The 25,958-nt window shown below is 42.5% G+C and overlaps 1 protein-coding gene across 1 annotated transcript; it reads right to left on the bottom strand.

Moving 5' to 3' along the window:
• Positions 1 to 1,426: 1,426 nt before the first annotated feature.
• PDK1 (pyruvate dehydrogenase kinase 1) lies at positions 1,427 to 24,918 on the bottom strand. Its single transcript, XM_063429730.1, has 11 exons — positions 24,597 to 24,918; positions 20,093 to 20,234; positions 15,145 to 15,216; positions 10,543 to 10,727; positions 10,056 to 10,151; positions 8,101 to 8,178; positions 7,763 to 7,839; positions 6,718 to 6,816; positions 5,846 to 5,956; positions 3,721 to 3,834; positions 1,427 to 2,419 (listed from the first exon to the last, which is right to left on the bottom strand). The coding sequence occupies exons 1-11, from the start codon at positions 24,721 to 24,723 to the stop codon at positions 2,279 to 2,281; spliced, it is 1,242 nt and encodes a 413-aa protein (XP_063285800.1). The 5' UTR covers positions 24,724 to 24,918; the 3' UTR covers positions 1,427 to 2,278.
• Positions 24,919 to 25,958: the final 1,040 nt, after the last annotated feature.

The following is a 25,958-nucleotide window of genomic DNA, read 5'->3' as shown; positions in this document are numbered from 1 at the left end:
GACAAAACCCCACATTATGGAACAAAAACAGCCAATTTAGAAAAAATGTACTTCTGCTGCCTGGCAGTTCAGGTTTTAATAAATAATACCTTATACTGTGAGTTAGTTGCCAGGAAGTTAACTTGTAGAGCTTCCGCACCCACCCAGATACTTTGTCTAGTTTGAAATTCATTTTTCACTACAGTTAACGTTAGTAAGGACACCTGTTAAACAAGCACAAACACACAATGCACCACTTAACATCCCAGAGAACACAATTTATACTGTGTCATGGGACGACAGCCAGAGTACAGTGGCTGGACAAGAAAATATTAAGTTCTATGTAATTATATATATCTCTAAATATAAAATTAGATGTCTACGCATCTGCACACAATTACAATATAATGTCCCAATTTTATTCATTAAAAGCAGAGTATGTGTGACTTGCAGGTTTCACTTTACAAATACGTGTTACACACGGGGTGGGAGAACATTATTGCAATATTTAATAGCATATACAAACCAAACAATCATAAGGAACAGAAGAAATATAGAGATTTTTTTTATTATTTGCTCTATATATTTTTCTTGTTTATCAGTGAGTCATGTAGCCTTGAATGTGTTTTGCCGGGCAATCATGATACATGAAAGCTTAGGGCGGGTACCTAAATTTTTGTGGGGTTTGTAACATTGTCAACAGTAACATGTAAGTCCAGCACAAGCCAGCCCAGAATGTGCGTTCCAGGAAGCTTGTTAAACCTGTGCATAAAATGCAAAGATGGCATGTCCCCCATCTGTGCCACGCTAAGCTTTCCTTCAACCCTGTCTCTACAACAGAACAGGAGGAGGATCAGGCTGCAACGGGAACTTGGTCCTCAGTGCTGGACTACAGGGGAGTTTATTTTATTTCAAGGGGGGGATGCGTGAGATACATGCCAGTAAGGAATACTCTTTTGCTAGATGGATAAATGATAATTCAGCAGTTCAGACAACATATGTACAGTACAAAGTAATGTACATATGTTGAAAACAAAAACCAGCAAGACCTCTCTGTAGAGTTTCCTATTCATTATCTAGCTTTCTAAAATCTGAGGGGGGGGGAGTGGGGGTGTATCAAATAGACACCAGGCTATAATTAACACTCAATCATACATTAACTGCATTAAAATATGATTTTGAGGCATCAGAATTAAAACAAATACAACAGAATTTTTTTTACATTAAATTAAAAAATACAAAATAAACACACAATGCATATTACACATCATATATAAAAACAGGACAGTATTTTGGAGGTATTCACTAAATAAAAGAAAACAGGGGCATTAGTGTAGTATAAAACATGCTACATCATTAAAAACAGGGTGATCATAGATTTCTAAGAAGCCTTAGAAACAGGTCATAACTTACTAGAAAGTAGGCAACGTAAAGTAACTACAGATTTACAAATGAAAGTAAAATGCAGCTATGGAAAAATAATTTTTAAATTAACAACTAAAAATGTATACAGCTTAGTATTTCCAATATCCTAATTTAAGCAAATCATATGTGTGTGCATGCTGACAAACACATACAGTGATATGTATAAATAAGAAAAAAAACTTTAAAAATCAATTTTTTTATATTTTTTCACCTAGCCGGTTACAGGAAGCCCCTTTTTCAACATTTGTTCCCAAGAACCATTCCAGAACTGGAACAGATGCAAGACAAGAGATAGCCAAAAGATAGATACCCAGCTATTGCAGAACTACAACTACCATGATTCTTTGCCAGCCCCAAAGCAGAACTACAGAGATTTTTATTTTTCAAAACTCGACAGTCAACTTAAAGCTAACTACAGTTGTGCTTTTATTTTACAAAAAAAATCGCTGTAGTTTTAATTTTGGCATGCAAGGCCTGAAAAATTATGTACGCATGAGTTTGATACTACTGAAGAAATGCTCAAGTACACAATCACATATATGGCATTTCTGTGCAGATACTGAATGCATTTGAGCATTTAAGGTGACAATGTCACACAAGTGCTACAGAGGTGCTGGTTTTACTTCAAGCACTATCTTTTGGCCATCCTTAATATAGAGGGGGTACTGGCTCTCCCAGCAAGTAGAAAAAATAATTATTATTTGAAATTTGTGTGAAGAATGGACGTGTTCACATACATTTATGAATGTAGCAAAATATAAGCGGAAGTATTCATTTGCACTCGGTGGGTCACATTTTTTTTTAAAAAAAAAGATACATGATGAAAACACCAGGTTCAAAGAGGATACTGGTTGTGGTTCAAAGTTTTAAAGAATCAACTGCTGCGAAAAGTAGTCATATCTTTGGGCTCACTACTAGGTACACACCAATCATCTGCTTCTTGGTTTGTTTTGTAATGCTTCCATACAGATTTATTGTACACAGGAAGTCTCTCCACTGAATCAGTTGATAAAGCCTGTTGGAATAAAGCAAAAATATAATATATATGATCCAAGGATTGCCAACCTGAAGCTCCCCAGTCAGTTGTTAAAGGGACACTGTAGTCACCAGAAAAAACTACAGCTGAATGTAGTTGTTTTTGGTGAGTATAGTCAGTCCCTGCAGGCTTTTCACAGTAAACACTGTCTTTTCAGAGAAAAGGCAGGGTTTACATGATTAGCCTAGGAACACCTCAGATGGCTACTAGAGGTGCATCCTGGAGCAGTGTGCAGCACTGACATTCAGTGTCTTCACCCTCTGCATGGCGACACTGAACTTTCCTCATATTGATTCAATTAATCTCTATGAGGAGATGCGGATTGGTCAGGGCGGTGTTTGGCTCTGCCCCGCAGCCCACCTCCTTGGTTGAGGGCATCAGAATGGAAAATCTCAGTCAATCAAATAATTTCCTATGGGAAAGTATTGTGATTGGCTGAGATCATCACTTCTGATGATGTCAGCCAAGAAGGCAGGTTAAGGGCAGAGAAAGCATACGCAAACTAGGATAAATGTAAGATTTTACTATATTTAGAAGAGTAAGGGGGGGCCTAGATAGGAACACATGTTTGTGTTCCTGACCCTATAGTGTTCCTTTAAGCTTTAACTCCTTTTTATCAAGCATACTTACTTTCTCAGCACCCCCAACTCCCAACAGAGCTGTACAAAAACATACTGCATGTCCTTGATGTAAGTTAACAGGAACATGAACAGAGATGGAATTCCATGGCAGTTAAAGCTATTAAAGGGAAACTCCAGTGCCAGGAAAACAGTCAGTTTTCCTGGCACTGCAGGTCCCCTCTCCCTCCCCCCAATCCCCGGTTGCTGAAGGAGGCAGCGACGATGTCCCACGTCGCTGCTTCTTCCTCCGCCGCAGCTCCTCCCTGTGATTGCCTCGGCTGGTGGGCGAGACTGATCCCGCCCACCGGCCAGGGAGACCTATGGGGAAATGAGCGACGCTGGAGGTCCTCACACACACGATGTCCGGCGATGCTCTAGCACAGGTTTCCTGTGCTACGGACACGTTAGTGCCCTCTGAATGCAGAGGTGGAGTTAACCCTGCAAAGGTAATTATTGCAGTTTATAAAAACTGCAATAATTACACTTGCAGGGCTAAGAGTAGTGGGAGTTGGCACCCAGACCACTCCAATGGGCAGAAGTGGTCTGGGTGCCTTTAAGTTATAGAAGACTTCTGGAACACCCCAACCCATGTTTACTCCCTCTAGTTGCAGAGAATCTTGCCCAATCTTTGTACATTATTCCTAGCTAGTTATACTTTACCTTAATGTATATTGCAGCATCCGTTCCATAGCCCTCCAAAGAATACAGTTTCAAATCTCCTTGAAAATATTGCGCGTAAAGACGTGATATAGGCAAGCCATATCCAAACCCAGCCTGTCAAAATACAAAAAAAAAGAAAAGAAATTTAAGTTCTACATTCTGTTAATATATGAATTATGATGGGCATAGGATTCCGCAGCGTTCTACAAAGGGTCTTAAATAAGGTAGTTATTCAGCATTACCTAAAGCGGACAATCAATACTGGGACAGAAAAACAAACAAGATCAGTCCCCTTTAAGGAATATATTGTGATATTCCTGCTTGGGCTCTCACGGACTCAATATGCTATATTTATCTCTCTGCATGCCTCGTATAAAAAAATAAAATAAAAAAAAATGAAAAAAGTGTAATACCCAATCTTTAGACCTCTACAAAATAATTAGCCTTCTCTTGGAGACATTTTCTTTCTCCATTCCATTTTTTTTTTTTAATCAGGGACAATAAATATCAGATATCATTCCTCTCCTATGTATTTTATCCTTAAGATGGCTAAACATGATGCACTTATTGTTGGTTATGTAAACACACGCCTTGACGATGGTGAATTTAAACAAGGGTTTATTCACTAAACACTGAACTGTGGCATGTTGAAAACTGAATTGGGAAATGTAGGCATAAAGTGCTAATTTGAGAGGGGAAAAAATTAGAAAAAATAAATAAATAACAAAAATTCACCTAATGATTACTTCTTGGCAAGTTCAGCTTAAATTCTGCAATCTGGTATAAGATTCAATACAATTGCTGGAATTGGTGTTTAGGAAATGAAACACTGAATTTGAAACCATCTCCAAATTTTAAACAGTTAACTCCCTTTTATGTATTAAACCTTTAGCTATCCTTCAGGTAGACATAGTAACATGACGCCTTGCGATGCATCCCTTTTATAAGAGCTGGAAACTGGATACAATTCTGTGCATGTCAAGGTCACTGCGGACGTTTAACATGATCAAATAGTAATGGGATCTGTTGGGAGCAGAGAAAGATAGATATACGGCCACATGCTAAGCTTTCAGTAACTACAGAGCAAAGTCCCAAAACATTTCTCTTAACATGACCAAGCAATTCCTTTTTATTACAAGATGTAAGGAGAGATCAGATGGCATTGTGTCCCTTAATAAATGAATCTCTTAGAGCCTACTTAGGCTAAAAAAGTAAAACACTGACTTTACAGGGAGCTGTCACTTGTCTGAAATTACACCATTCAACAAAACCCATGACATGATCCACTTTCATTTAAACTTGGTAAAGATTTAGAAATGACATCAGACAAGACGTGGCCAGAGCCAACATTGTAAAGAATGAGGAGAGATACAAACTATGTTCCATTCTTTCTCTAGATTGACTTCCAGGTGCAAAGGACAGAGTTTAACAATTATTGACAGGGAGCCAAGATAGAGGCACTCATTTACAACATAGAGGTCTGGATTTCCAAGTGTAAACATTTTTCTTACCTCAAACACGTATTTTTTTATATATAGAGGATAAGAAAACTGATTGACGGAACACTAGAGTGTTCCTCAAAATGGGAGTTTAAAAATCTATTTTATTTACCCTTCCTCCATCGCCGCACTGGTCTCACCGTATCCTGCCGCACCTCCACGGTGGAGATCATCAACCTTGATACACTCAGCCTTTCCTAAGCTTTCCCATAGGAAAGCATTTGGAGGCTATTGTGAAAATGTGGCAAAACACTGTGCTGCACCAACCAACATCTTCTCATAGAGATGCTTTGAATCAATGCATCTCTATTGGGGAGCGTTTAACATCTCGATTTAGAGCATGGAGACATTGAACGCATGTAGCAGTGAAATAGGCAGCACCTTTCTTGGTCATCTGAGTGACAGCACCTAGGGGAGTTATGAGGCAGCAATGTAAATTATGCCTTTGTCCTGAAAGGGCAGAGTTTATATTGCTGGGCCTGCAGGAACATGTTATAGACACCAGAACCACTACATAAAGCTGTAGTGGTTCTGGTGACTATAGAGTCACCAGAACTACACCATGGTTTAGAGGATAGGTGTTAAATGCCAATTATTTAGCTAGAACAAAATAAATATCAACTAACCAGTGGTGTAGCACGCGAAGTCTCAAATCTAGGAAGTGGAGCTGTAGAGTACATGTAGTTGAACAATCGGTCAATCTTCCTAAGGGGTACACCACCCCCAAGATCACTCATCTGCAGAAAAATAAATAGCACATGAAGCATTGCAATTACAGGGATATCATGGTGTGAATTATACATCAATACTGGATTTAAGTAAAAATGGTCCTTTACAAAAAAAAAAAAAATATTGTAAATTGTCAAATTGGACTGCATGGTCACTAAAAATTTTTGTTTTTCCATACATTTGGCTTTAAGGTGCTTTATTCATAATGTTGTTAATATAGGTTTGACTGCCATTTATTAGAAAAGATGGCTCATTTGTATAATCCTGTAAATATATGGTCCAAGTATGCAGTCAGAGCAGTTTGAAAGTGGTTTTGTGTTTTTTTTTTATTCTTTATTTATAGAATTGCAATAGTTACAGAAAATATAACAACATACAAAAACTTGATAATTACATTCAAAGTCCGTCAAAGTGAACAAGATCGGGATCAGTTCTCCAGCTAGCAGGAGTGCATGATAATACAGGGTCACATTCACACTACCAATCCCGCATGTGGGATGGTTGTTCGGTCCACTGGCCAAGTCTCTTCCAGTGTGAAATACACCTGACCTTGGCCATAGAATAAATGTTCTGCATTTGTGAAAGTTTAATTTTAACAGGCTTTAAAAAAAACAAACAAAAAAAAAGCATTTATTTTTACATGGTCTATAATTTGTGCTATATTTCCATCTTAAATTTAATATATATATATTTCCATTTGTTTGTCATCCCTACATTAACAAAATAAATCATTACAAGTTCTCTAAAGTGTTAGCCAAAATATAGTTACCCTAATTGTCAAATCTTCATTGCCCAAGGCCACGTGAACCTTCACTGGTGGGTAGTTCCCACTTTCCGCATAGAACTCAATTGTGGCTCTCATAGCATTCTGGAAAATAAACAATTTTATTAGACCCAATTAAAATTCCATCTATGGGTAGAATGGAAAAATAACCTTGATTGAATGTAGAGTGTATTTAATGCAAATTAAGTTATTCTGATTGGTCTATTTCCCCATTTTGTGTGCAAGTTGTTCAACATGATTGGATAGCCAATTTATTCTGTGATTGGTCGATGTAGCAAATGAAAGACAGGTGAATGACCTACAGATGCCCTAACCCATAACAAGCTGTAGCATGCAGGAATCTAAGTGCTGGAGGGGAGGCTGCAACTTTATAGCTACATTTATATAAAATTAAACTGAAGGATGCTTTTATTTACTCTGCTGCATATATGGCTTTTGTTTTATCATATTTTTTTTTTTTTTTTTAACAATTAACAGCCAGTAAGGCAGTATTAAAGGGATTCTATAGTGCCAGGAATACAAACCCTTTTTCCTGGCACTATAGAATCCTACAGTGCCTCCCTACCTCGTGTCCCCCCCATCCCATGTTGCTTAATTAAATCCAGCGCCGATGTCCCTAGGCTCTGGGTCAGGCTCCACCCCCGCTGACGTCAGCCGGCAGGGGAGACCTAATGCACATGCGCGGCAATGGCCATGCTCGCATTTGGATTTAATGCTGTCGACGAGCAGAGCATGAGGATGTCCAGCGTCGTTTAGACAGCCACTAAGAGGACGACTTCACCCTGCAAATGTATTTATTGCAGTTTCTCAGAAACTGCAATAATTACCACTGTAGGGTTACGTGACATGGGACATTGCACACAGACCACTTCAATGAGCGGTGTCCCTTTAAAGCTATGCCAGCAAGTATAAAAGAAGTGTATGGATTTTAACAGACTACAGGATACACATTATGATCACCACAAAGCGTAAGCAAGGTTAGCCTAGACATTAGACAATATATAGTCACCTTTCTGGGACTTCCACTTACCTTGAAAAGTTCAAACACCATGTGGTATAGATGTGATGGCACATACACCACTTGGATAGTCTGTCCTGGATTTTCAGCTGCAAAAAGAAACCACAAAAAACGAATTGAATAAAACAGATACTAAAAACAGTAAAACATGCCATGGAACAGATTAATAATCAAGGACAAAGTAAACATTAAACTGGTATGGCTCTCATGTTTAAACATTTAACAAGGGTGTCCTTCTGGAGAGAGTAACTCGCTAGTGTCCTTCACAATTGCATGTTACGTTATATATGAAATTAATTAACTTAAACGTCTTATCATATTTTGTATCACACACAGAATTAATATCTCACCATTAAACTCTGTTAGTTCTAATTGCGGGGAGTGCATGTAGTACAGGTCACACAGGTGTTTAGCATTCTCATATCCATCTAAAAATAAAATAAGCACAATTGTCAAATCGCATTACAGCACAAAAATAATAAAAATCGGAATTTAATTTTTTTTTTTTTTTTTTTTTTTTTTACACTAGATACAACCAGAACCATGCAGCAATTTGTACTATACTTTGTGACTGATTAACCACGGTACTCTGAAAAAGCTAAAATAATTAAAGGGGCATTCCAGGCTGGAGCCAAATCTCACTTTAATGGACTATATAAAGAATACATTGACATGGAAAATTCAAATCATACTTGTAAACACTTTGAAAAGACACTTGACGTTGGTGCATCCACTGCATCCCTACAGTATGTGTTGCTTTCTGCAGCAAGCTCTGCCATCCAAATATTAATGTGAGTGATGAGTCTATTCCATAAAGCTCTGCTCACCGGATGTTCATCATAACACAGCATGCGGATTGTGCTACATGCGGTCAGTAACATGGAAAGAAATGGGTGCAGTCTGACTGCCATGTGGCTACTGAGTTTCCAAGTTGATGCATAGAACTAGACTAAAATTGTCAACGCCGGCTTACAAAGTTGGTGAAAAAGCACCCCATAGAGACATTAATCCGGCCCTCATTATAACTTAATGGAGGCCTGTAATAGGAGAGAACGAACTGTTTGTTGTACAGAAGGCATGTCTCTGCTTGGCAGCAGCAATTGGCAGTGAAGCATACCCTGCAAAGTTCAGCAAGTCCTGGCACAATGCCAACTTATGGCAACACCCATTAACCTTGCATGATCTTTTTGCAACCAGAGAAGTTGTCCTACATTATTCAGGCTGCAGACCTATCAATTGCTTTATATTAAAAAAAATCTAGTAATAATGTTACAGAAAAATAAAAAAATTTAAAACTTCTGAATGTGTGATGATTTAGCACTGTGCATATTTTTCACCAGTTCTTCTGGTTTCCAAAGCACTTTCTAAATAGTATGCTGGAGGCGTCTATAAAACACTGCAAGGCATACAAAAACACAAAAATAATGGATCAATGCCCAGAAAAGTGTCAGGCATTTAAAGACAATTTACAAAGTTGCCAGGTAAATCTCATGCTTAATGTTTTTTTTATTTATTTATTTAAAGCATAAATGAACGCACAGGGAACCGATGCATCCATATTCTTCTAACTGAAAGTAGTAACAAGACATACACACACAAATTTAAAAAAAAAAAAAAAGATATATATATATATTTTTTTAATCTAAACAGTTAGCCCAGAGTCACACTAGTTTTCAACCACAATATATAAAATATTTATGTTAATCTATGCCATGCCTTTACAGAGCCATTTAAAAAAAAAAAAAAAAAAAACAATATATAGGTACAACAAGCATTAAGTGCCAAAAAACTAGGCGTTATGTAGCAATAAATAGTGGTTTGCATAAATGAAATCCCAACATGAACCTAGTATATTAAATAAATAGCTGACAAGTCAGTGACAATTCCTTTTGCAGGGTGTCTAAGTTGCACCATGGCCACCTCACTGATTTGAAGTGGTTATGGGGCCTGTATGTTCCTCTACACTGAAACGGAGGAAAGTTTGTTTTAATTTTGGGGGACTATGCCAGCAAGGCTTACTCTGACCAAAAACACTTTTATGAAAGCTGATGCTATTGGCATCAATACAACACTAGCTTAATTAAATAGTTTTAGTGTATAGATTATGCAATGCAGTCTCACTGCTCAATTCTCTGCAATTTTGGAGTTACATCATGTTTCATTCAGCTAAAGTTGATATGGTGACTATAGCGTCTCTTTAAAATGCAGATTTGTAAATCTGTGCATTTCCTATTTCTTAATATGTATTTGCCTCCAACCATATTCTAGGGACAGAACCAATCTTAATAAAATAAAAAAAATGTACCTTTAATAACTTCAACAACGTTACAGGCAGGATCAATGCTGCCAATATATTTTGGATGCGCAGGATTAACCTTCATTTTCCCACCAAAGAGCAATGCTGAAATGTAAACAGGAAAACAATACATCAATTTAAAACTAAAATTAACAAAACAAGGTGTTCAAGCAGGTCCAAACCTTCAGTTGTTTGTCACAATCATCAGCACTAGGAACCATCCACGTGCTCACATCTTTACGTGTGCGTCAAATGCATATGTTTGCACCTTGAAACAGTCTTTTAGTATAGGAAACAGCAGAACAGAGTGCAGAATCTCATAAACTGGACAGATTGGGGGAGAAAACTGCAGTTTACAAAGTACATGGAGGATTGTAGTGACTAACAGGATAAATGAAAAGTATACATTTACATACAAATATATGGCTGTTTAGAACCATTGGTTATAGTACCCCTCTAATTTCATTCAATAAAATGACAGTATCCAGATACGTACTGTGTTGATTAAGCAGCATTCTAATCGATATGCGACTCATGAAGAAACGATCTAAAAAATACTGGACATTCTGTGACGTTACTGGATCAGCTCCAAAACTGTCTTTATATTCGACAACTCCCTGTGCCATCGTTGGGACCACATCATTGTGCCGATTTCGGACCGTTATCACAGTATCTGTAAAACTGAAGTAAAACACAAAATACTGGTAAACACATTGATAACGATTAAACTCTTGCAATGCATATCAGCGCTGCGGAATACGTTGGCACTTTATAAATACCAGGAATAAATTTACAAAAAATTTTTAAAAAAATACCATATGTAAAAAATCATTTGGAAAGCTTGTCTAACAATATTAAATTAAGGTATAAGTTGGAAACCAAAACGGTCGCCATTTAAATAAATAACTAACTTCATGTTGTAGGACTCATTTCTATGATACGCTTTATAGTCTATTCTCTCATTATATATATCACGGCTTATATGTCTTCCTATGCACTACAAAATAAAAAATACTTAAAAATAAATAATTAAAATAAAACCACTCTTTGAATGTAGAGCAGCATAGAAATCGGACTCGTGTACTGAACATCCTACTTGTTTTGACTTCAATGGATTAAAAGAACAAACCAGCCATCAGAGCAAATCGGGTGAGAGCACTCATCTATGTCCCCAAAGCTTGCCCTGCAACTGCTAGGTATAGTCTTCAAACCATGTCATACCACACAACAAAAACAAATGGTAATACATTGCAATAAAACCTTGGGTACTCATATTAATTATTCATTAATTTACACACAAAAAAAATAAACAAGTTCCTGCGCTCAAACTCCCATCACTCCTGGGCGGCAGCAAGACCATAGTACACATCAGCCCCAATACATACAGTTGCAAGAAAAAGTATGTGAACCCTTTGGAATTATATGGATTTCTGCACAAATTGGTCATAAAATGTGATCTGATCATCATCTAAGTCACAACAATAGACAATCACAGTCTGCTTAAACTAATAACACACAAATAATGAAATGTTGCCATGTTTTTATTTAACACACCATGTAAACATTCAGAGTGCAGGTGGAAAAAGTATGTGAACCCCTAGACCAGGGGTTCTCAACCTTGTCCTCAAGGACCCCCTAGACTCCAAGGTGGTTTTTTTTTTCCCCTTTTTCTAAACACCTTAGACACACCCAGGTAATCCCCAAATCCTGGACTGGTAGTCCTGAGGACTGGGTTGAGAACCCCTGCCCTAGACTAATGACATCTCCAAGAGCTAATTAGAGTGAGATGTCAGCCAACTGGAGTCCAATCAATGAGATGAGATTGGAGGTGTTGGTTACAGCTGCCCTGCCCTATAAAAAAAACACACACACACACCAGTTCTGGGTTTGCTTTTCACAAGAATCATTGCCTGATGTGAATGATGCCTCGCACAAAAGAGCTCTCAGAAGACCTACGATTAAGAATTGTTGACTTGCATAAAGCTGGAAAGGGTTATAAAAGTATCTCCAAAAGCCTTGCTGTTCATCAGTCCACGGTAAGACAAATTGTCTATAAATGGAGAAAGTTCAGCACTGCTGCTACTCTCCCTAGGAGTGGCCGTCCTGTAAAGATGACTGCAAGAGCATAGCACAGACTGCTCAATTAGGTGAAGAAGAATCCTAGAGTGTCAGCTAAAGACTTACAAAAGTCACTGGCAAATGCTAACATCGCTGTTAGCGAATCTACAATACGTAAAACACTAAACAAGAATGGATTTCATGGGAGGATACCACAGAGGAAGCCACTGCTGTCCAAACAAAACATTGCTGCACGTTTACAGTTTGCACAAGAGCACCTGGATGTTCCACAGCAGTACTGACAAAATATTCTGTGGACAGATGAAACCAAAGTTGAGTTGTTTGGAAGAAACACACAACACTATGTGTGGTGAAAAAGAGGCACAGCACACCAACATCAAAACCTCATCCCAACTGTGAAGTGTGGTGGTGGGGGCATCATGGTTTTGGGCTGCTTTGCTGCGTCAGGGCCTGGATGGATTGCTATCATCGAAGGAAAAATTAATTCCCACGTTTATCAAGACATTTTGCAGGAGAACTTACGGCCATCTGTCTACCAGCTGAAGCTCAACAGAAGATGGGTGTTGCAACAGGACAATGACCCAAAGCATAGAAGTAAATCAACAACAGAATGGCTTAAACAGACGAAAATACGCCTTCTGAAGTGGCTGAGTCCGGACCTCAACCCAATTGAGATGCTGTGGCATGACCTCAAGAAAGCGATTCACACCAGACATCCCAAGAATGTTGTTGAACTGAAACAGTTCTGTAAAGAGGAATGGTCAAGAATTACTCCTGACCGTTGTGCACGTCTGATCTGCAACTACAGGAAACGTATGGTTGAAGTTATTGCTGCCAAAGGAGGTTCAACCAGTTATTAAATCCAAGGGTTCACATACTTTTCCCACCTGCACTGTGAATGTTTACATGGTGTGTTCAATAAAAACATGGCAACATTTCATTATTTGTGTGTTATTAGTTTAAGCAGACTGTGATTGTCTATTGTTGTGACTTAGATGATGATCAGACCAATTTGTGCATCCATATCATATCAAATCCATCATTAGAGAGATCTTTGCCAAAGCTCGAAGGAAGCAAGGTGAAAGGTTAGTGTAGGGCCCACCTCAGGCTTGCCTTGATGTGGCAGGTGGGCTAAACTCTCTCATGGCCATTGGAGAAACTAAATAACCTCCATTTGTTTAAATAGGCATAGGGATTTGGGAAGAGCGCAGGTAACTTTTTTTTCCTTTGGTTTTTACTGTATACCGTATATACTCGAGTATAAGCCGAGTTTTTCAGCCCATTTTTTGGGCTGAAAAACCCCAACTCGGCTTATACTCGAGTCAGAGTCTGTATTATGGCAATTTGCATTGCCATAATACAGACCGGGGGAGAGGGGGGCTGGCAGAGCTGTAACTTACCTGTTCTGCAGCTCCTGTCAGCTCTCTCCTCCTCCGCGCCGTCCGTTCAGCACCTCGGTCAGCTCCCAGTGTAAGTCTCGCGAGAGCCGCGGCTCTCGCGAGACTTACAGTGTGAGCTGATAGAAGGAGCTGCACGGACGGCGCGGAGGAGGAGAGAGCTGACAGGAGCTGCAGAACAGGTAAGTTACAGCTCTGCCAGCCCCCCTCTCCCCCCCACTGAACTGCCACTGAACCACCAGGGAAGGAGAGCCCCCCTCCCTGCCATGTATCAAGCAGGGAGGGGGGACGAAAAAAAAAAAAATATAAATATAATAAGAAATAAAATAATTAAAAAAAAATTAATAATAATAAAAAAAAAGGGGTATAAGGACCACTATGGGAGGGGTATAAGGACCACTATGGGAGGGAGGGGGGGGGGTAAGGACCACTATGGGAGGGAGGGGGGGTATAAGGACCACTATGGGAGGGAGGGGGGGGGGGGTAAGGACCACTATGGGAGGGAGGGGGGGGGTAAGGACCACTATGGGAGGGAGGGGGGTATAAGGACCACTATGGGAGGGAGGGGGGTATAAGGACCACTATGGGAGGGAGGGGGGGGGATAAGGACCACTATTGGAGGGAGGGGGGTATAAGGACCACTATGGGAGGGAGGGGGGGTATAAGGACCACTATGGGAGGGAGGGGGGGATAAGGACCACTATGGGAGGGAGGGGGGGGATAAGGACCACTATTGGAGGGAGGGGGGTATAAGGACCACTATGGGAGGGAGGGGGGGTATAAGGACCACTATGGGAGGGGGTGGGATAAGGACCACTATGGGAGGGAGGGGGGGTATAAGGTCCATTATGGGAGGGAGGGGGGGGTATATGGACCACTATGGGAGGGATGGGGGGGATAAGGAACACTATGGGAGGGAGAAGGGGGATAAGGACCACTATGAGAGGGAGGGGGTGGGATAAGGACCACTATGGGAGGGGAGGGGGAAGTAAGGACCACTAGGGGAGGGGAGGGTAAGGACCACTAGGGGAGGGGTGAGTCAGGACCACTGGGGGAGGGGTGAGTCAGGACCACTGGGGGGGGGAGGTAAGGACCACTGAGGGAGGAGGAGGGGAAGTCAGGACATATGGGGGGGGAGGGGGCGGCAAAAAATTTTTTTGCCTACGGCGGCAAATATCCTTGCACCGGCCCTGCACACACTGCATTCATGCACACACACACTGCATTCATGCACACACACACTGCATTCATGCACACACACACTGCACTCATACACACGCTGCACTCATACACACACGCTGCACTCATACACACACACATACGCACACACTGCATTCATTATACACACACTGTAAATAAATATTCAATTAATATATATTTTTTAGGATCTAATTTTATTTAGAAATGTACCAGTAGCTGCTGCATTTCCCACCCTAGTCTTATACTCGAGTCAATAAGTTTTCCCAGTTTTTTGGGATAAAATTAGGGGCCTCGGCTTATATTCGGGTCGGCTTATACTCGAGTATATACGGTACATTCATTCCTTCATGCATGCATGATCAAAAATGTGCTGGCTTTAACAGAATATTAGTTAAACGATGGTAATCAAAAAATTCACTTACTCCCGGATTGATTCTGGCTCGTCCGGATTTCGGTCTTTAAAATCAGTAATCTCTTGAAAACTCTGACTATACCTGCAAGAAACAAAATTATACAAATACCTTGTTTAGACTGAAAATGTTTAACGTATGTAAACACAAAGGCACTTACCGTATTTATCGGCGTATAACACGCACTTTTTTCCCCTGAAAAAGGGGGAAAATCGTGGGTGCGTGTTATACACCGATATCCCATAATTACTTACCTGTCCTGAAGCGTGGGCCGGCTTCACAGCGCGCACCGCGGTACAGGAACTTTAATTTCAGGTTCCGGTTTCCGGCGGGACTGAAAGGAAGTGTGCACAATAGTCCCGCCGGAAACCGGAACCTTAAATTAAAGTTCCTGTACCGCGGTGCGCGCTGTGAAGCCGGCCCACGCTTCAGGACAGGTAAGTAATTATGGGAGGGGAGGAAAGTACACTATGGGAGGGGAGGGGGAGGAAAGTACACTATGGGAGGGGAGGGGGAGGAAAGTACACTATGGGAGGGGAGGGGGAGGGGGGAGGAAAGTACACTATGGGAGGGGAGGGGGAGGGGGGAGAATACTATGGGAGGGGGAGGGGGGAGAACACTATGGGAGGGGAGGGAGGGGGGAACACTATGGGAGGGGAGGGAGGGGGGAACACTATGGGAGGGGAGGGAGGGGGGAACACTATGGGAGGGGAGGGAGGGGGGGAACACTATGGGAGGGGAGGGAGGGGGGGAACACTATGGGAGGGGAGGGAGGGGGGGAACACTATGGGAGGGGAGGGAGGGGGGGAAACACTATGGGAGGGGAGGGAGGGGGGAAACACTATGGGAGGGGAGGGAGGGGGGAAACACTATGGGAGGGGAGGGAGGGGGGAAACACTATGGGAGGGGAGGGAGGGGGGAAACACTATGGGAGGGGAGGGAGGGGGGAAACACTATGGGAGGGGAGGGAGGGGGGAAACACTATGGGAGGGGAGGGAGGGGGGAAACACTATGGGAGGGGAGGGGGGGAAACACTATGGGAGGGGAGGGGGGGAAACACTATGGGAGGGGAGGGGGGGAAACACTATGGGAGGGGAGGGGGGGAAACACTATGGGAGGGGAGGGGGGGAAACACTATGGGAGGGGAGGGAGGGGGGAAACACTATGGGAGGGGAGGGAGGGGGGAAACACTATGGGAGGGGAGGGAGGGGGGAAACACTATGGGAGGGGAGGGAGGGGGGAAACACTATGGGAGGGGAGGGAGGGGGGAAACACTATGGGAGGGGAGGGAGGGGGGAAACACTATGGGAGGGGAGGGAGGGGGGAAACACTATGGGAGGGGAGGGAGGGGGGAAACACTATGGGAGGGGAGGGAGGGGGGAAACACTATGGGAGGGGAGGGAGGGGGGAAACACTATGGGAGGGGAGGGGAGGGGGGAAACACTATGGGAGGGGAGGGGGGAAACACTATGGGAGGGGAGGGGGGAAACACTATGGGAGGGGAGGGGGGAAACACTATGGGAGGGGAGGGGGGGAAACACTATGGGAGGGGAGGGGGGGAAACACTATGGGAGGGGAGGGGGGAAACACTATGGGAGGGGAGGGGGGAAACACTATGGGAGGGGAGGGGGGGAAACACTATGGGAGGGGAGGGGGGAACACTATGGGAGGGGAGGGGGGAACACTATGGGAGGGGAGGGGGGAACACTATGGGAGGGGAGGGGGGAACACTATGGGATGAGGGGGGGAACACTATGGGATGAGGGGGGGGGGACACTATGGGATGAGGGGGGGGAACACTATGGGATGAGGGGGGGGAACACTATGGGATGGGGGGGGAACACTATGGGATGAGGGGGGGAACACTATGGGATGAGGGGGGGGAACACTATGGGATGAGGGGGGGAAACACTATGGGAGGGGAGGGGGGGAAACACTATGGGAGGGGAGGGGGGAAACACTATGGGAGGGGAGGGGGGGAAACACTATGGGAGGGGAGGGGGGAACACTATGGGAGGGGAGGGGGGAACACTATGGGATGAGGGGGGGGAACACTATGGGATGAGGGGGGGGAACACTATGGGATGAGGGGGGGGAACACTATGGGATGAGGGGGGGGAACACTATGGGATGAGGGGGGGGAACACTATGGGATGAGGGGGGGGAACACTATGGGATGAGGGGGGGGAACACTATGGGATGAGGGGGGGGAACACTATGGGATGAGGGGGGGGAACACTATGGGATGAGGGGGGGGAACACTATGGGATGAGGGGGGGGAACACTATGGGATGAGGGGGGGGGACACTATGGGATGAGGGGGGGGAACACTATGGGATGAGGGGGGGGAACACTATGGGATGAGGGGGGGGAACACTATGGGATGAGGGGGGGAACACTATGGGATGGGGGGGGGAACACTATGGGATGAGGGGGGGGAACACTATGGGATGAGGGGGGGGAACACTATGGGATGAGGGGGGGGAACACTATGGGATGAGGGGGGGGAACACTATGGGATGAGGGGGGGGAACACTATGGGATGAGGGGGGGGAACACTATGGGATGAGGGGGGGGAACACTATGGGATGAGGGGGGGGAACACTATGGGATGAGGGGGGGAACACTATGGGATGAGGGGGGGAACACTATGGGATGAGGGGGGGGAACACTATGGGATGAGGGGGGGGAACACTATGGGATGAGGGGGGGGAACACTATGGGATGAGGGGGGGAACACTATGGGATGAGGGGGGGGAACACTATGGGATGAGGGGGGGGAACACTATGGGATGAGGGGGGGGTACACTATGGGATGAGGGGGGGAACACTATGGGATGAGGGGGGGGGAACACTATGGGATGAGGGGGGGGGAACACTATGGGATGAGGGGGGGGAACACTATGGGATGAGGGGGGGAACACTATGGGATGAGGGGGGGAACACTATGGGATGAGGGGGGGAACACTATGGGATGAGGGGGGGAACACTATGGGATGAGCGGGGGGAACACTATGGGATGAGCGGGGGGAATACTATGGGATGAGCGGGGGGAATACTATGGGATGAGCGGGGGGAATACTATGGGATGAGGGGGGGGAATACTATGGGATGAGGGGGGAATACTATGGGATGAGGGGGGGAATACTATGGGATGAGGGGGGGAATACTATGGGATGAGGGGGGGAATACTATGGGATGAGGGGGGGAATACTATGGGATGAGGGGGGGAAATACTATGGGATGAGGGGGGGGAATACTATGGGATGAGGGGGGGGAATACTATGGGATGAGGGGGGGGAATACTATGGGATGAGGGGGGGAATACTATGGGATGAGGGGGGGGAATATTATGGGATGAGGGGGGAATACTATGGGATGAGGGGGGGGAATACTATGGGATGAGGGGGGGGAATACTATGGGATGAGGGGGGGAATACTATGGGATGAGGGGGGGAATACTATGGGATGAGGGGGGGGGAATACTATGGGATGAGGGGGGGGGAATACTATGGGATGAGGGGGGGGAATACTATGGGATGAGGGGGGGGAATACTATGGGATGAGGGGGGGGGGAATACTATGGGATGAGGGGGGGGGATTTCTTTCTAAAAATGAGGTGCGTGTTATACGCCAGTGCGTGTTATACGCCGATAAATACGGTACTTCCTACATAGCAAGGACAAACACATGTTAAAAAGATTTAAGCAAAACGATTCCCTATTTCATAGCTTTATAAAGGCAAACACTAGGACTTGTGTGAATGGTTTATCTATATACTGCTTTGATCAGGAGAGATCTCTTAAGATTTTCTGAAGATCATTACCCACACTATGGCAAGATATTGCATTCATTCTAAGAAGGAAAGGTTTTATTCTAACATTGCGCAGGAATGTTTAATGGGGTACTCCAAAAAAAAAAAAAAATACATTGTTTACTCGAAACAAAAACAGTGTGGTCAGATCCTGGTCAGCCACATGGTCCACCCTTGCCAATCTATTTTGTACAATAAATAAGGAGGTGAAATTCTCAATTATATTCGTGATAATTTGATTGACAATAGAGCTGAAATTTAAGACAACACTAAAACACTCTTTGCAACATGGCCACTACAAGAAACCCAACTGGTTAAGATGCTTAAAGTGTTCACTTTAACCCTTTTAAAGGGTTACTACAACAACCATGACCACTTTCGCTTTTAGAAGTGGTCATGGTGGTAGGAGTCTGTATATGCAGCATTTCTATTCCAGGCTACCGAATGTCAATTCGGTGCACGAATTACATCTGCCTTCAGCGTGCAAAGATGTTAGAGGCTGCTATCATTGCAGGCAGTGCTTGTAAGGAAAAGCTAGAATGTGCCCTCCTTCCACCTGTGCAATCCTTACCAGTCTTGCTTTGTTTTGTGAAGTTCTGCTTTTGTTTTTTTATGTAAAGCACTAACTCTTTCCTGCCCATACACCCCTTCCCAATGCTTCTGTATGAGAAGTATTGGATTGGACCACAGAAAAAACACAGCCTGACGTTAGACGTGGAAACCAGTGCTAGAAGCTTCGCCTGGCGCTGGATTCCAGGTAAGTTGTAACCTATTTTATAATACAAAAGGGGAGGGGTGGGAAAGGTGCAATATTGGCTGAAAAATACTCTGTGTAAAGGTGTTGTAGGACAAGTAAATCATGACATATATGGATCTGCCTAACAGTTGGTTACATTGTGTTCTTGTAACTGGAAACAAGGCACTTGTCATGAGTATGTTTACATGAAAGCATTGTTACTAAGTTACAGATTTAACTTCTGAAAACATTTAGATCACTGAATAGTTCATCTTTTTTACGGCCTTAGGGGCTAGCAATATGTTGATTCCTCTGGCGCGTAAATGGTTTAACGCTTTTTTGTTTCAAAACACATTTTTGAGGCTGGGAAGAGTGTGCTGTATTTTGCGAGTGGCATGCAGCAAGCTTACCAGCTTTCTACCAGTTTAATGGAAGGCATTTTCAGTAGGTTATCTGGAAGCAGGTTTATTTCTTTCATTATATTTGCTAATCTTACAGGCAATTCTTGCCTTAGGAATATAAATGACGTCTTTTCACAAGCATTCACAGTACCTGGAGGGGAAAAAGAAAGAAACACAATTAGGCATGACGAATTCTAAACATCTTAGGTTATGGTATTTTTTTATTTATTTATGTAAACGTTATATTTGCATAAAATGTAAACAAGGCCCATTGACAATGACAAACAGAAATGCTGAGATGAAGCCTGTTATACAGTGCTAAACAGCCTATACAGAAAGATATAGTTTACAAGAGGGCTGGCAAAGCATCAGATTAATTCTACAGTTACCACATATTTACCGTATGGCCATCACATGGTTTAGAGGTGGCTTTTTTTACTATGATTTTACACATAAGGTTTTGTATTTTGTTTACAGAGGCCCCATCTTTTAAAATGCGAATGTTAAGATAATGAGGGGAAGAAGATTTGGGGTAGCCAAGTTTAACATAATGAACTGCCATTTTGCCCTGGCAGCACCACAATATGCCATTGCATCACAGAAGTACATTATATTATACAAAGGGCAGGAAAGGTTAATATCCATATAGTCGTGTACAAATGGTCTCAAACTAATTTTAATCTACAGCATGTGATGTTAAAAGCCAGACTCTGGGTGATGCAGATGAACCAAAACCAAAAGAAGAAAAGGGATACAATCATGTACTGTGTTTAACCCTTTGAGGACTAGGATTAGGTAGCATATTCCAGACACCTTAGTTTGGAAATCGTTAAAATGCAATCCTCAGAGCTACAGGGGGCACTTAGCTGGAGGGATTAATGTCCCTGCAGGACACTCCAACTGAGAAAGCCAAATCATTCAGTAGGCCTTATACGTATTGCTAATATTGTCAGAAGTATTAAGACACTATAGTCACCTGAACAACTTCAGCTTAACCCCTTAAGGACCAAACTTCTGGAATAAAAGGGAATTATGACATGTCACACGTCATGTGTCCTTAAGGGGTTAATGAGGTTGTTCAGGTGAGAACGATAGCTCCCTGCAGCCTCTCTCATGTAAACACTGTATTTTCTGAGAAAATACAGTGTTTACATTGAAAGCTAGGAAAACCTCCAGTTGCAGTCACTAAGAGTGAACCAGAGGGACTTCCGAGTTGATGGAGGCATACTATGCCTCCATCCACTCAGATTTGCTGTCAGCAGATCACAGGGCAGCACTGTGCACAGCATCCTGTGATTCTCCTCCCTCTGCATGCAGACACTGAACTTTCCTCATGGAGATTCATTGATTCAATTCATCTCTATGAGGAGATGCTGATTGGCCAGGGCTGTGTTTGAATCATGCTGGCTCTGCCCCTGATCTGCCTCCTTGTCAGTCTCAGCCACTCCTATGGTGAAGCACTGTGATTGGATCCGCAGACTGCTTGTTTTTCTGAGTCTAAGAGCATGCAGATTTACAGCCTCTGGCTTGAATACAGTAAGATTTTTACTATATTTATGGAGGCATGAGGGGCCCAGGGGGGCTAGATGGTGGGTCAGGAATACATGTTTGTGTTCCTGACCCTATAGTGATCCTTTAACCCCTCAAGTGCTACTGGACAACTAATTTTCCTGGAACTCCAAAGAATTTGAAGAAATTTACAGTCCTATAAGCAGCATTAGCATTCTGAATTACAAATGTCTAACAAAGGAGGAATTCATGTGATTCTGTTTATTGTTCACATAGTTAAAACAATCGTAAATGGTGGTGTTTAACATGCATCGTATGAGAAACTCCATGCTGAGATTGCATTAGAGGTGTTGAATACCATTGCATTTAAATGCACACACTATATTCCCTGACCTTTGTTAGCATTACAATGAAATTTCCATAGCCTGAAAAGGGCATAAACAAAGAGAAAATACTGCCTAAGATAAAGAACAGCTGACCTGTGATTAGACAGAGCTTGGAGGAAATAGACTTGTGGTAAAGTCTCACGTAGTGTGCCAGACAAGTCAAAGCAAGGTCAATCAGTCCAACTGCTGTTACAAGAACAGAGGTCAGCCGAATGTTTGCTAAGTAACAGCCATCAAAAAGCAGGTCATTATTAACCCATCTACCACTGATCACAGTGCCAGCCTGGAATGTAGACCTACATTCCACAATAGAACTCTGTAGTTGTTAACATACAAAACTAGAGCTGGATTGAAGAATTTTAGGCCTGCACGACAAATAAGCAACAGCACTGAGATGGTTAATGGAAATGTGAAATTGGCAACTCGTATTGGCTGATGTATGATGCAAATACAGTATTCTATTGAGCTGCACAACCTAGCAGCATGTAGGCATAGTGTATGGTGGGCCAACATAAGCTCTGCAGAAAATACTAATTTGCAAGGACATAAAAAGGACTATGAATTGGCAATTCTTGCAATAGGAAGTAAGTTCTACTTCCTGCAAAACATCTCAGATGTAGGGCAGAAAAATGATATAAGCACAGTAAACATATAAGCTACTCACTCATATTTAAATAAGGCCAATGCATACATGACAAGGGGCTACATTTGTAGAGATCAAACCAATAATGTCACTAAGGCAGTCACCATGGAAACCAATATAACAAACCAAGATAATTACTAAATTTAGCACTTTGCACCAAAATTTGCACTTGGTCCCAATGTTTTTGGTTTGTTTAATTTAGGAGACCATCACTGAAATTAAGCACACTGTGGAATACGTTTTTGGATTAATGCTGTTTTTCTTCTAAAACAAAAAAATTACCTGTTAGCAGTTGCATTAAGTCACCGTGACTTCCTAATTACTTTGTCAGGCAGATTAACAAATTGCCAGAGGGTCTCTCATTATCACATGTAATTTACATTACTATCAGGAGTGCATCTTACAACCTTCTATTGATAGGACTTACAAGCACATTTCAGTACAGAGCACAATAATGTTTTGCAACATCAAAATCCTGAGAAACTTATTTAATTCTTCATTTAAAAGCTGGACTAAATTTATAAGGATTTGTTTAATGTATTAGAAAACAAACACATTTTCATTGCTTCCCATCTTATGAATAACAAAAAATATTTATAATCAATTTGTCTGTTGGGGGTTTTGCAACAATTTAAGGGTTTATTATCATAAATAGTGAACTGAAACTCAAGTCTCAAATTTAAACCAGAACAGGTGAATTGGAAAAGTTCTTCAATACATCTGTTTATCCTCATTTGCTATTGTGGCCTACAATTTGCAATTCGGCTTTCGAATCACCACAATACATTGTTTAGTAAATAAACATCACAGTGTAACATTATAAGAACATCAACAGCCTGTAGGGATTCACTGCACCAAGACAGATTCTATCACTATTAGTGTTATTTGTCAAAGTGCATTTAATGTCAAATTAACAGAACTGGAAACATTCTCCAACTTAGCTATGCTTTCAGTTCGGATACTCTGTCCTTAAATTTGAACTCTCACTTTCGTACATATTAATCCTGTATGACTTCCAAAACACACAGCTCTGTATATTACAAGCTCTCCAAGGATTTTTGTGAAATGGCTAGTAAAGAGTTGCACAGATTCATAGCTCTCCTGCAGTTTATTTCCTTTAAATAGGATCTTACCATATTTCCATTACTCTCCCCTTCATTGAAGCCTTTCCTCTTGTATTATGGTCTCTTAATAGAACTATTGCCTAATGGTGACCTTGAACATATGTACAAATCAGAAACATGTTCCTGGCCCACCAGGAAAATGATGTCCTTTATCAGTACATATAAAAAATAAAAAAAAATTATAATAATAAAAATGTTTTTTTATATTCTTCTTCCATGGACTGGATAACTTGTAAAATTGAGGTTCAATGGGGCCTATAAAAGAGATGACCCTTACATGCATCTGAAACCTCTCTGTTGCTTTATTACTGCTTTTAGATGTTTCTTAATTCTGTTTATTATAGAGCAGGATCTGTAAACCCTTGCAACTCCCAGCTGCTGTGCACTGTGTTTTTTAGGATGATCACACACACACACACACACACACACACACACACACATACATATATATTCATTTAGAAGAGTTGGCTGTGCATGATAAGAAAGGTAGTTCACATCAGCTAGAATTAGCAAGGTTTACCGAACATTGTTTAGGGTCCTTCTAAAGCAGGTCAAGGGGGTTCTCCAGAGGCAATAAATATTAAAATCTCCTGCAGGACAATGCCACCAGACCTGCTCCCTCCAACCTGGGTCCAGAGAGGACCCCCTCCAACCTGGGTCCAGAGAGGACCCCCTCCAACCTGGGTCCAGAGAGGACCCCCTCCAACCTGGGTCCAGAGAGGACCCCCTCCAACCTGGGTCCAGAGAGGACCCCCTCCAACCTGGGTCCAGAGAGGACCCCCTCCAACCTGGGTCCAGAGAGGACCTCCGCCACCATGGGTCCATTGAGGACCTCCTGACCTCCAACTCACCGAAATCCAGGAACTGTTTCATGGACAAGGGGGACGGGGAGAACTTGGAGTAGAAGTCCACCAGGCTGTGGGTGCTGTTGCTGCTGGTAAGAGGGGCGCTCCTCATCAGGACCCTCAGGAGCCGCATGTTGGGTCAGGCAGTGGGTCCTTGGGATCAGGGATGGAGAGGTGGGGTGAACTTGGCTCAAACACCCTGATATCAGGACTGGCACCTAATACACAGGGTCAGTGTATCCCACTGTCCTGCTCTCACTCAGCCCTGCTCTCAGGGTAAACCTCCTCCAGCAGACACGCTCTGCCAGCAACAGCCAATCACAGGCTGCGGGGCAAAGAAACAACATGCGCCATGTTGACGTTCATTAACTGTGAACGCGCTGAAAGCTACTGTGCTGAAAGAGGCTGGTGCAGGGGCACTGGAAGTGAATGGGTTAACCGTATGAATGAGTGCGTTCTTCATCTGAGAAAGCAAGTGCCTGTCTGCCGGGAGAGGGGACAGCGACCTCTATGGGCGCGGAGTGCGCACAGCGTTCTGGTCCATTTAAAACCTTGTGCCTGTTCTCCCATTGTAATTACAGGGGATACATATTAATGAAGGGCTACAATGTGTTCAGACATAGAAACAAGCTTATAAAAGAATTAACAGACACATTGGAAAACATTCGGGGTTTTTTTCAGTTTGATCGTTTTCACCTATAGTTTAAAATTCCCTTAAATTCCTGACAATCCACGTGGATTGATAAATAAAGCTGCATTTTAAGTTATTAAAGTTTAAGAATTATCCACTAAAGGGAGAAATTCCATTTGGAAAAAGACACCGTAATTGTATAGGCCGCCCTCACTAAGTAGCAATTTATGCAAAAACAGACAATTTGGTTTCTATTTTATGTGTAAGCGGTGCTTGTGCAAAATGTGTTTGTTTGTTTGTTTGTTTGTTTTGACTGTTTGACTCATTTTGACTGTTGTAAATAGACGAGGAATATTTACTCTGTTGCTCTCAATAGCAGCATAAATGTTGGTATTATACGGAAGGTCAGATATTGCTAAGAATGTGCAAATCTCTGAATTCCTTACAAAAAATAAATATACAGTTGCAAGAAAAAGTATGTGAACCCTTTGCTATGATATGGATTTCTGCACAAATTGGTCATAAAATGTGATCTGATCATCATCTAAGTCACAACAATAGACAATCACAGTCTGCTTAAACTAATAACACACCAAGAATTAAATGTTTCCATGTTTTTATTGAACACACCATGTAAACATTCACAGTGCAGGTGGAAAAAGTACGTGAACCCAGACACAACAATTCAAGTATAGATTTACTCCTTTTGTGAATAAACATTTGTTTGGACAATGCTA

This window comes from Pelobates fuscus, chromosome 8, assembly GCF_036172605.1.
Source record: "Pelobates fuscus isolate aPelFus1 chromosome 8, aPelFus1.pri, whole genome shotgun sequence".
NCBI lineage: Eukaryota > Metazoa > Chordata > Amphibia > Anura > Pelobatidae > Pelobates > Pelobates fuscus.
The sequence above is the reverse complement of the archived record's forward strand: the minus strand, read 5'-3'. Positions and strand labels throughout refer to the sequence as shown.

Bases quoted from the DNA above. Each gene is read 5' to 3' on its own strand.
- PDK1 (XM_063429730.1), bottom strand. From the start codon at position 24,723: ATGCGGCTCCTGAGGGTCCTGATGAGGAGCGCCCCTCTTACCAGCAGC. The intron at 8,179-10,055 runs GTACATTTTTTT...TTTTATTTTTAG, and splicing joins CGTTGTTGAAGTTATTAAAG to ATGGATATGAGAATGCTAAA. The intron at 7,840-8,100 runs GTGAGATATTAA...TTCTTTTTGCAG, and splicing joins AGAACTAACAGAGTTTAATG to CTGAAAATCCAGGACAGACT.